The 12098-nt window shown below is 36.6% G+C and overlaps 1 protein-coding gene across 11 annotated transcripts in view; it reads right to left on the reverse strand.

Moving 5' to 3' along the window:
• The window catches only part of CPEB3 (cytoplasmic polyadenylation element binding protein 3), a 258766-nt gene that overhangs the window by 28307 nt on the left and 218361 nt on the right, over nt 1–12098 (reverse strand). For 10 of the 11 annotated variants that reach the window (XM_051981647.1, XM_051981646.1, XM_051981643.1 and 7 more), the window contains one exon: nt 6457–6638. In XM_051981647.1, the coding sequence (XP_051837607.1) occupies nt 6457–6638 (182 nt within the window). Of the gene's footprint in view, nt 1–1821; nt 6103–6456; nt 6639–12098 lie in introns of those variants that run through there. The other variant, XM_051981644.1, reaches the window with a different exon arrangement.

Here is a 12098-nt window from a genome sequence, read left to right on the forward strand (position 1 = left end):
AGAACAACTCTTATCTACAAAACAAATTATAATCATCTTATAATTTAGCAAATAAAAAAAAAAAGCCCAAAGAGTAACAGTTTCCATTTATGTAGTGCTGTAAGGTTGAAAAAAGTACCTGTTTCATAGCAATGCCATGAGGCTTTTTTAAAATTGCAAATATTATCATACCCATTTTGAAGAGGAAGAAACTGATTTTTTTGGTAGCTGCACAGTTACTTTATCTGGTGCTAGGTTTTCTGGGTTTTTTGCTGTGTTTTCTGGTTTTCAGATCAGTGATCTGTTCATTATGCCATTCTTTTATTTTATTCTCAGTAAGAGCTGGGAGCTCATAAAATAGGTGGTGTTAAAAAAAAAAAACCAACCCCCCCACCTAGCAATTACCTCTTGGAAAAGAAAAGTGATCAGTGTCAAGCTCATGAAACCTCATTTTTATGTCATCAGTCTTAGGCAAAGGCAGAAGGCAGTCGTTAAACAGTCTAGTTGAAAAACTGCAATAATAAAACTGCTGCAATAGCACTTTTAAATTTCCAAAGTACTTTTGCATCATTTATTACATTTTTACCTTGACAACTCTATGAATGATGGAGGATTTATTTTTATCACCATTAAACAGAAGAGAAAACAAAATGTAAGCACTTTGCTCAAGGTTCTAAAGTTTTGCCATGGCAGGCCTGGTAGTCTAGGGATTCTCCCAGTTAGGACAAGATGGGAAGAAGGAGATGTCTTGTCCACTTAGCTCTAATCTCTGTAGTTCCAATTGACTAATTTGGTAACCATTAAATTAAAAATAAACATTACACAGTCTTGCAGTTATATTTCCAAAGTAAATATAAGCTGAAATCATGGATCCTGTCTATCTCATTTGCTGTCAATGATTCTATGTAACAAGGGCATCAGCTGTATGACTTCTTAAGAACATTAAAGCTCTGTCTTTCTCACCTTGGCAAATACTATCAATCCATAGACTTTCTGCCATATTATCCTAAAAGCAGCTTCTTTAAAAATTGTATTATGTGAATGGAAATCAAAAGTAAGTGTAGGAATGTATGAGACTACCTTGCCATCTAGGGGAGAGAGTGGAGTGAAGGAGGGGAAAAGTTGGAACAGAAGTGTTTGCAAGGGTCAATGTTGAAAAATTACCCATGCATATGCCTTGTCAATAAAAAGCTATAATAATAATTTAAAAAATTTTAAAGTAAACATAGGAAGAGAGAATGAGAATTTAGCTAGAATTTTTTTTCTGTAAGACATTTGAAACAAAACAGAAGTATAATAACAATAGCTAGCAATTATATAGTCCTTTAAAGTTGGCAAAGCACTGCACAAATATTCTCTCATTTTATCCTCATAACAACCCTAGGAATTAGGTGCTTGCTTCTATTATCCCCATTTTACACATAGTGAAACTGAGGAAGGTAGAGGTTCTACCTAGTAGAAATGTCTAGTAAGTGTCTGCTAGTAAATGTCTGATTCTGAAATTGAAGTCAGTTCTTCCTGACTTCCAGTCCAGCATTATTTGCTATATCTTGGTCAATAAAATACCTATGTTCCTAAAAAATTGTGTGTAAATTGATGTTCTGAAAATCAAATTTTAAATTAAGTGCAGTTAGGAGAATTTATTATTTAAAAGTTAGATTGTTTTGAAAAGTGGAAACCCTCTTCATTATTTATCTAACATATGTATGTATATCTATGGTATAATATATGTTATATAACATATAATATGTACAGATCTCAATATACTTAACTAGAATTTTTTTCTTTTAAGACATTTGAAGCAAAATTGAAATATAATAATAGTATTTATGTAGTCCTTTAAGGTTTGCAAAGCATTGTCTTACAAATGGAATGGGAAATTCAAATGGGAAGAACAAATGGAATGGGAGTTCAAAAACCCAATCCTGATTGAAACTCAGTTAGTGTTTACTAAGGGCTTTTGGGGATATAACTGTACTTGCTGGTTTATATTTTTCTATTCCATTTCATAGATGCCTTTCATTACAGTCAAGTCTTTACACACCTAAGCCCTTCCTGCTCCTTGTAACAACAACAACAACAACAACAACAACAACAAAAAAAACACTTAAGCAAAATTGACTGCAAAAACTGCCATTTTTGGATACCATCTGTGACATTTTACACTTGTGTTCTGTCTTTCCCCCAACAAGAGAGATGTAGTTTTTTTTCGTTGCTTAATGTTACATAAAGCAGACAAAATAAGGGTACGTCATGGCCTCTGCCCTCATGGAACTTAGAACCTAAATAATACACATGGATACTCACATATGTGTATCCATGGCACAGCCACAAAGCAGTTGCATAACCATTTGATGGGCATAGAATTCTATGCCAGCTTCAGGAATTCTAGCAAAAAGCAGAGAAGATAAAGCCAATGTGGGCTTGGTGGAAGAGCTGGGACTTGGGTGGGAAGGCATTGCGAGGAAAGAAAACAGCAAAAGCTAAGACATAGGAGCAGAGCAAGGAGATGATCAGGCAGGTGGAAGCACAGGGTTCTATTTCTACCTTGGTAAGTGAATGGTAGGAAGGATCGCTCAGAAGACAAGGAGAGATCCAGGTAGGTGAGCAGCTAGGTGGCAAAATGGAGAGAATACTTGATTTGCAGTCAGAAAGACCTGAATTTAAATCTCTCATTTGACAGTTAGTAGCCATGTGAGTCTGGGCAAGCCACTTCCTCCCCTCCTATCCTCAGTTTCCTCATCTGTAAATCAGGGATTATATTTGCTACAGCACCCCAGGTTGTGAAGGCCAAATGAGATCACCTATGGAAAGAGTTTTCCAAATCTTAAAGCACAGTGTAAGTAAATGAGAGCTCTAAAGTTTGTTCTTATCTTGAAAGCAGATGAGGTGATGTTCCCATACAGTCTTTCAGGCTGGCTAGACCCTACGTGGAGTGCTGTGACTGCTTCTGAGCATGGCCTTTTAGGAACAACATTAACCAGAAGAAACTCCTCCAGAAAACGGCAACTAAAGGAGGAGGAGCCTAAAGACTATGGCCCACAAGGATCTACTGTTGAAGCTGGTGGCTTTTAGCCCTCCAGAAGGGAACATGGTGGCAAGGTAGGGGAACTGCCTTGGGGAAGCCGAAAGATGGACATGGAGAAGCAGCATTATCCAGGACCCAATGGGAAGAAGTTGTAGAGAGGCTGACTGGGGCTCAGATTTAGGAAAACCAGTCCTCAGAAGTAATCGATATGGAGCGGACTCCCTTGGGAGGCAATGAGGGATGGGTGACTACTTGGTATTGGTGTTTTATGGGCAATGGATTGGAATGAATGGTAGTTCTAAGTCCTAGTCCTTACCATAGAGATGCTAAAATGAACTCATGGGAAAACATCACCAGGGAAATAGTATGGATAAGAAGAGAATATCGATGAAAGAGAAGGGATGATGGAGGGCAACTGATCAAAAACATATTATACAGTGATTAGATGTGGCCAAAAAAAACAGGGGCAGCTCTAGCCATCAGAGGAAAAAAAAGAGGAAGAAGGGACAAAATGGTGAGGGGAAGAACAGAGGACTGCTGACAGATAACCTTTATTTTCTAAGTAGGAAGCAAGATTTTCTTTAGAAGGAAAGGAGGTAGCAGAAGAAGTAAATGATCTAATAACCTCTGAGATTATCAGAGAAATTATAGAAAGTCAGTCATAGAAGAATAAAAAGAATGCTGCACAGAAAGGAGGGCCCAGCTAAGGTTAGATAAGATAAAATTCTAGAAACACAGACAAAACGGTTCTATGACTTTCTTCAGGAATATTGAGCAGCAGGTGAGTAGTAACTGGAGGTGATTAGTAAGGGTTGTCTTAAGCTGAAATCTGATCAAAGGTGAGGTCAAAGGGGAAAGGAATTCGAAGTGACTCATAAGAGTACAGCGGAAGAAGTGAATCACAATGTCAAGATTGTAAAGTTAGGGAAGGGAGAACAAGGCAAGGGTGACAGACTGGGAGAACAGCAACCAAGAAAGCTTTAGAAGGGATAAGGCAACAGGAAAGATTGAAGGATAGTAGCTTTAGTTAGAATGAGGAACTTCAGAGTTCTGGAGTATAGAAATGGAAGAGTTATGGGTGACATATCAAGATATCACTCCCTAACAGTGGCTGAGATAGAGTGAAAATGGAGATAATGGCATATCAAAGGGGAATTATCAGACCTGATGTCTTTCAAGTAGAGTACACACATGCAAGGGGGGACGCAAGATGATCCACTAGGATGACATGGAAAGAAAATGTTATGACTTCCATTTGTATTTATTTTTGTTTAAAAAATAATAAAAGAAATTTCATTATTATTACTATAGAGATTGAGGCTGTTGCTTCTATATGTCAGGTATTGCATGTAACATATGGTACATGTGCTATGCTGAGGAAGGAGAGCTCCAAAACAGAGGGGTTGGTGGTAAGTGATCTATTTTGCTTGCTTTTGGAATATTGTGACACATTGCAATTTGTGCATGCTCAGGAAAGTGAAGCTATGGAGCATATTATCTAGCTTTATCTAAACTAGCTTTCAAAAAACTAGCAAATGACTTAAAAAGATTCCTGCAAAAATTCTTGAAGATAATACTAATGAGAGTACAAGAGAACTAGAAAATGAGAGCACTGTAGTTCTGGTCCCAAGATCTAATAAGGCAGAGGCCCACTGGTTTCAACTGAATTCAACAAGCCTTTCTTAAGTGTCTACTATGTGTCTGGCACAGTGCTAGGTACTGGGAATATCGGACAAAACTGAAACAGTTTTGCTCAAGGCAAGAGAAAGGGATAAGAGAAGGAACATCGTATACAAGTAAAAACAATAGATATACAAAGTAATGTGGTGTACAGCACTGAGAACAAATGGTAGGATAAGGATCACGGGTAGTACTCAAGTCCTCTGACTCCAAAGCAATGATTGTCCTGATGTATCACCTTTTTGGTATTTATCCATTTATTTCCTTTCTTCCTCCTAGAATGTATGCCCGTCCCTTAAAATTCAACTCAAATACTTCCTCATCCATGAAATGCTTTGCTGTGATTCCACCTCCCTGTTCCCTACTTTCTCTCTTGAACCTCACATATCACTCAGATTTGCCTTTTTCTAATGTATTCAGGGACTTTTGTTTAGTAAAGTATTGGAAGAGAGATCCAGACTTCAAGATGGGAAGATCTTGAGCCAAGTTCTATTATTGAATTTCAATGAAATGATAGGTCAAGGGGAGATGTGGGAAAGCTACTTGTCAACAAGATGTCATGTCCTACTTGACTATAAGATCCATGAGGGCAAGGACTGAGTCATGCTTAGACTTTCTTTCTCTGTAGCAAAGCATTCTGACAAAGATGTCCAATAAATGTTTTAATTGAAACAATTTATAAAGCGATTACATATGAAGCATTGCACTTGGCACTAAGGATTTTTAATTACTAGGGTGCCATGAAAGTGAAACCTCCTACCCATCCTTCTTCATTTATAAAGATTTAGACATATTTGAATACCTATCATGTTAAGAATTTTTAAAAGGCTTTTTTTTTTTTTGCATGTATGGCAAAAACACAAACATAACTGGGTGGAGAAGTATTTTTCACTGGGCCCTGAAATATATTCGTGATAGAGGCTAAGTCACTCTTGGTATAGCTAAATATCTAGGAGTTTTTTAACCTGTTTTTTTTAACCTAATTTAAATCTATGAATAATACCCTCTAAGTAACTGATTTCTATAGTACTTTTAGGTTTACAAAGCAAGTCAGAGAGTTAAAAATTTTTTAGCATATTAGGGTTAGAATAGATCTTAGATTACCTAATCTGCTAATTTTACAGAATGGAAACCAAGGTATTGGAAAACTGACTAGTCTAAAAGGCAATGGTTTCCATCTCAACACCTCTAAAAAAAATGCCATTCTAAGAGTAACATTTTTAATAAGTAGTCATAGAAGCTATGGCCTTTATATCAGTCCTGTAAGGAGCTATTATTATCTCCATATAACAGATAAGAAACTGAGGCTTGCAGAGGTTAAATGGTTTTCCCAGGGTCACACAGCTAGTAAGAGTCTGAGGTCTTCCTGCCTCCAGATCCGGTGCTCTCTCCACTCTGAGGGTCAGTTTTCTTATCTAAAAAAATGGAGATATTATCACTCATTCTTTCTCCATGGGAGTTTCGAGGATCAAATGAGGCAAGAGATATAAGGTGCTTTTTAAAATAATAAAATAACTCATATAAAATTTGACTTATCATAAACAACTCTACTCACGAGAGTGCATACCACGAGGCATCTGAGTAGGACCCTAGCGTGTAAGTAGTGCATCACAGGTGAAGGGCACTCCCTTTTCCTCTCTTAGGGCAGGTTTATGGCACCTTCTGCATTCTCACCATGTGTCTATGCATCACCATAAGTTGCTTTTCTCTCCAATTTGCTGGGTTGTTCAGTGCTATTTTGTAAGCCATGCAAACCCAAGACCACTTACCCGTTTGTCAATGTCGTTGTGTTGGAGCTGCACAAACCGTGCACTGATAGCGGCGATATAACTCTGCTGATTGGAGAAAGCCACTCGGCCAGCACCTTTTGGGTACTTCAGTTCTGGGTCTGTATCAATGCCAGCATAGCAGACACCCCCGTAAAGACGGTCCATAATCATTGCCAATTCAACTGCAAGAAAAGAAGTGGGAATGTAGAACATAGTTTAAAGGCTTATTTGCTTGGGGGGGGGGGGAGGGGAGGGGAGGAAGTGAGAAATTTAGAATGCATATGACAAAAGTGAAGAAAAATTAAGAACAGAATGAAAAAAATGACCAATGCAATTTTCTGGGTAAATAGGAGGCAGGAGAACCATCTTTTGAGATTTTTTTTTTTAACAAATGAAACTAACAAAACTTTGGGAAAGACTTACCAAAAGAAGTATATAAACCCAGAATTATGACCAGAAGCATGCTTCTGATAGTAATTTCTAACTGCTTAGTCTACAAAACAGCTCTACAGAAACACAGTATTTCAAAATTGCTACCATGTCTACAGAATGTGATGACCCACCAGGTGGTACAACAAGAAGCCATTTTTACTATTCACACCCTCTCTATTCTATTGCCCTGAGAATATACCACAGAAAGTTTTAAATATTCAAATTTGGTCACTTTCAATAAGGTTTTTATTTTTTTAATTTTTGTCTTAGAATAAAATTCTATTCCAACTCAGAAACAGTAATATTTCATCTCCCATGTAGAAATGTGAGTAGCAAAGAAAAGTGATGTAGTGATGATAAAATAGTTTTACGTGGGGATTATAGATATGCTGTCTAATTTATACTGTCAGCACATGGGTACAACCTAGATTAGGTGTCAAAATTCTTCTAACTATACCTATTTGGAACAATGCTCTTCTTTGCCTGCTCTAAAAAGCATCTGTAGATGAGACATTTATAAATTAATCAAAAGGACTTGCTTTCCAAATCTGTTCTTAGGATAAAATATTTTGCTTGAGGTGGGTGGAGAGAATGGAGTTCACTCACTAATAATCTGAGATTTCTGAAGAGAAAACTACTGGGTGCTGGATCCCCATGTATAGATACTACAGGGAAGTCCTTCAAGGTCTGGTCATTTCTTTTAAGTCACTAACACAACACAAATCAGAATGCCTTAAACCTAACCCTAGAGGGTATCCAAGTAATAATTTTCCTCAACTACCTACATCCTGAAGAATGAAGAAAGAATAGAAAGGATGAAGATCAAGGTCACTGTGATCTTTCAGACACTAAAAGCTCTATAGCAAGGGGCAAACACTTGGAAAGGATTATTATGTGAGTCTGAGGATAGTCAATGTGGTGACAGTGGGGTAAGGGACGGAGCAGTGAATTCATAACTTCTTAGCTGTATCTCTAACAAAAAGGAAACGAACCAAATATTTCTAGTTCAGAGAACACAAATGTCCTTGGGTTTGTAGAGTTAATTTTTAAAAATTGTGCTGACCTATTATAGTGGATTTTTTTTCTCAGAAAGCGAATAGGTGGCTATATATATATATATATATATGTGTGTGTGTGTGTGTGTGTGTGTGTGTGTGTATACATACCCTTCTACTTCAGATTATGTGAAACAGATGATCATTTATGTGCCCATTTTAGTAAGACTAATATGAGAAAAAAGGAATTTTTCATAAAATGAAAAAAAAGGCTAGCAACCAAGTGAGATCATAGCTCAAATAGCACAAAAAGGTGGTGAGAAAATATCACATGCAATAATCCTTCTATGGGCACAAGTACTGAACAATGGTTAGAGAATAACTGTTATCAGACAACAAGAGACGATCATGGTAGCAATCTGGTGGGCAGGGTCCAAAAAATGATGTTCACTTTTTTAAAAAAATGCCAACTAGGATCATCAAGAATTTAGCAAATATCTCAAATCATATGGAAATTATTTATATTGAAATTTGCTGTCTATTGATTATTCATACCACTGCTAGCCCATACCTCCATTAATTCTACCTCCAAAATATCAATTAGTTAGGAAGAATTGTAGCCCTCTAATTAGGAGATTGTATTACTCTAGAATGCAACTCAGTAGTCCTTCACCTTTGCATTAATAGCAAAGAGTCTGATGATACAAGTAAATAGTATTCACATTTGACAGAGAATAACTCCCTTTAGTGAAATGGATAGCAGACTTCATTAAGTAATCTTTGGGTATCAGAAATATGTTAATAGAGTACTGGAAGTTTGGCTTGAAAGAGTATCTGATTATGGGGTAAGTGGATCACAAGGTTTGGAAAAGATTGATGGGTAAATGAATTAGAAGGATTTATATTTTGACTTTAGGAAGGAATGTAGGAAACAACTGAAGTGCCTACTTATAACTCAGAGAAAGCTGTAACAGTCACTAAGACCTGACATTAGCTCAATTCAGGATGAAGTCACTATAACCAGAAGATCTTCAACATTATAAATTTTATTTCCCAAGTATAGGAAAGTTCAAAGGAAGCATTAGCCAGTGAGCTAATAACCACAGATATCTTATGGGACCAGAAAAAATATCTTTGGAGGATGATAAATTTATATGAAATGCCTTGATAAATGTAGCCACTGAAAATGGATCAATTATTCCCTTGCTGTCCCTGTACTATGAAAAGCAAAAGCTGAGAGCTGTCTGATAAAACCATAACTGATGAAGCTGCATTTCAAGTATTTCATTTCTGAAGAAGGAATGCTTTTCTTGAAATATCAAAAGAAATGATTCCTACTAAAGAGCTCTGGTCTGTGCTTTCAGGGACACCCAAAGACTTCAGGCAGTGAAACCACTGGAAATTATTTGCTTATTTGAAGGTTTGTTGTCAAACTACTAGTTTACTGAAAGGGTAGAAGGAAAAAGTGACTAATCTCCATAGTTAGGTATTAAAGACAGAATGAACCTTGCTGGTCTGTGTAGTCTCTAATTAGTCCTAGAGTTCACAATCTACCATTACCTTTGAAAAAAAACACAATCACCTAAATTTACTGAGAATTTGTTAAATAAACATGATAGTAGGCAAGAATATTAAATGAACAGATGAAGCATCTTTTGCCACAAACTTCCCAGACAGATGTAGTAGAGATATGCTGATGGGGAAGGCTATTGGCAAAAGATTTAGCTTGTGTTCTACTACAAAAGAGAAATGATCAAAGAATTACTAGTCAATTATATTTTGAAAGCATACTGGACTCTTTCTGATCCTCTTCATAAAAGATAGCACTGCCAGTTCACAGAAGGTCTAACTTTGTTTTGTAACCTAAAGCTTTCTAAGGGTATGAGACTATCTTTACTTTGCATTACTTAAAAAATTCCACAGAGACACAGTTATTTTTAAAGATTAGGAACACCCAAGTCAATCTTTTATTTCATGTTGGGAGGGGACCTGTTTATTATATTGTGGAGGTGAATAGAGAAGATATGGAAAAGAAAATTTGGAAGTCAAATCATATTTTAAATGTCCCCTGGACATTAACCAAGATAAGAATACCCTAAAACTATGGTGATTGTATTATTTCAGCCCAAATAAAGTTGAGTAAAAGACACCAATTCTGAAGATGTAAGAAAAAGCTTATACTTCTGGCAATCTTAGCACCTTCAGATGAAATGGTCCCCAAGACACTCTCCTCACCATGCAACCTGCTTGCTGAAGAAGAGTCTTCAAGACCCAATTCTGAAATATGAGCAAGTCTACAGAGCACAATGTCAGAAGCAATCATGAGGGAGGGAGCATTCTAGGCATCAGTATAGATGTGGGGACTGTCCATACCACTTCTATGTTTTTTCCTTGGAATGTTACTCACAGATGATCCATTCAGTCACTGGGAGGACTCTTTGGACCAGATGTCCTGAGTTTATAAAAAGCATCAAGCTAATTTCATGAACTAATGTACTATAGGTATATAACAAATAAAACTTAAGATACAAACCTTTATCTGTAAATCTTGCCATTATTTTCATTTTTCCACAGACTATCCTATGACAAAGATATCACATCTAGAACACAGGACTCATCAGAAGACTAGCTGATGATGTCAAAGATTCCTGAAGAAACCTGGGCGGAGTAATTTGAACCCCAGTCATTTAAACTTGGTTTTTGACTCTTGGGTAGGTTGTGTTTCTGACTACACAACAACCAAGTAAGGAATTGAACTGGTTTATATTTGTTTACAATGTGATGTTACTGGTAACTGGCTATTTTGCTAAAATAAATTCCAACAACTGAACAAAGGCAATACACAGAACTATACATTCTCCAAGCCTGATATGTTCCAGGAAAAGAGGGATAAGGTTGGAGAAGGCAGAGAGAATGAGATTATTGAAAAAAAATATGGCTTTTTCACAACACAAAGATGGCTTATAATTGATCGTTCAGGATCTACCCTCCTAAAGGATAACAAACCAAGGATGACTCAAACATAAGAATAGTTAAACCCACTTTCAGGTAATAAGGAGTTCTGAACTTATGAGAGATTTCAAGTAGCAGCATCTTTCAGGTCTCACATTCCAGAGATAAACTTTTTGAGACATTTTTCTCCAAATGTTAAAAATGTGTTCATATAGACTGAATCTGAGCAGAGTAGTGAGAATTTGACAATTTTTTTTTTTTTTGGTGAGGCAACTGGGGTTAAGTGACTTGCCCAGGATCACACAGTTAGCAGGTGGTAAGTGTCTGAGGTCAAATCTGAATGCAGGTCCTCTTGACTTCAGAGTTGGTGCTCTATCCACTGCGTCACCTAGCTGCCCCAAATTTGACAAATATTAAAACTTTAGTTCTATTTCAGATCTAGAACATTTTCAAGAAAGAAGATGCCAAGGATATGAAAGAGATAAACTAAGTCACTGATCAAATTCCCACACAACATTAGGCACATTTAATTCAATTAGGTAAGATTGCTGCAAGCCTGATTGCTTGTCCCAAGTAGGAAAATGTCTAAATCCTCAATAGTTAACAAAATTTGATTTGCTTAATTCTTATTGATTAGATTGTAATGGATGTTAACTTGCCATGGTTTTTGCTCTGTATATTAGCCTTATTTCTAATTTGACTTTGGCTTAATTTGTTAATTAATGTCACCCTATTTGGAAGTTGCACAGTTGTTGCATGATTTGGCATCAGCTATTAGCAGATATGTTTGCTGGCTAAGCATGGATACACCATGACATTGGAAAATCTTTGGATTCAAAGCAACACATCTCAGCTGGTATAATTTTCTTGATAGCAAATTTGAGAGATGGGAAGAAGAAAAGCTTCAGCTAACTAACAAAAAACAAACAAACCAAGAGGGAGATTTAAAGTGAAGGCAAAAGGGAAAGAAGAAATGGATGTGCAATATATAGTTTCAGACTTACAGCAAGTGAAAGTGATGAATTCATAGAAAAACCATTCACAAAACATTAAAGGAAAAGAGAAAAGTCTTGGAGAGAAGAGGTGAGGAGAGGAGATTCCCAGGAAGAAATTTCAGTATTTGTTGCAAAATATAAAAGGAAAATATACAATAAAAAGAAGAGATCTAGGGAAAGGAGAAAGCTAGGAAAGGCAAGCTTCTACGAAGCTTAAGAAGTAGAATGACCAATAATTCCATAATAAATCTATTTTCCAGGACCTTGA

The sequence above is a fragment of the Antechinus flavipes genome, chromosome 2 (genome assembly GCF_016432865.1).
Source record: "Antechinus flavipes isolate AdamAnt ecotype Samford, QLD, Australia chromosome 2, AdamAnt_v2, whole genome shotgun sequence".
Taxonomy (NCBI): Eukaryota; Metazoa; Chordata; class Mammalia; order Dasyuromorphia; family Dasyuridae; genus Antechinus; species Antechinus flavipes.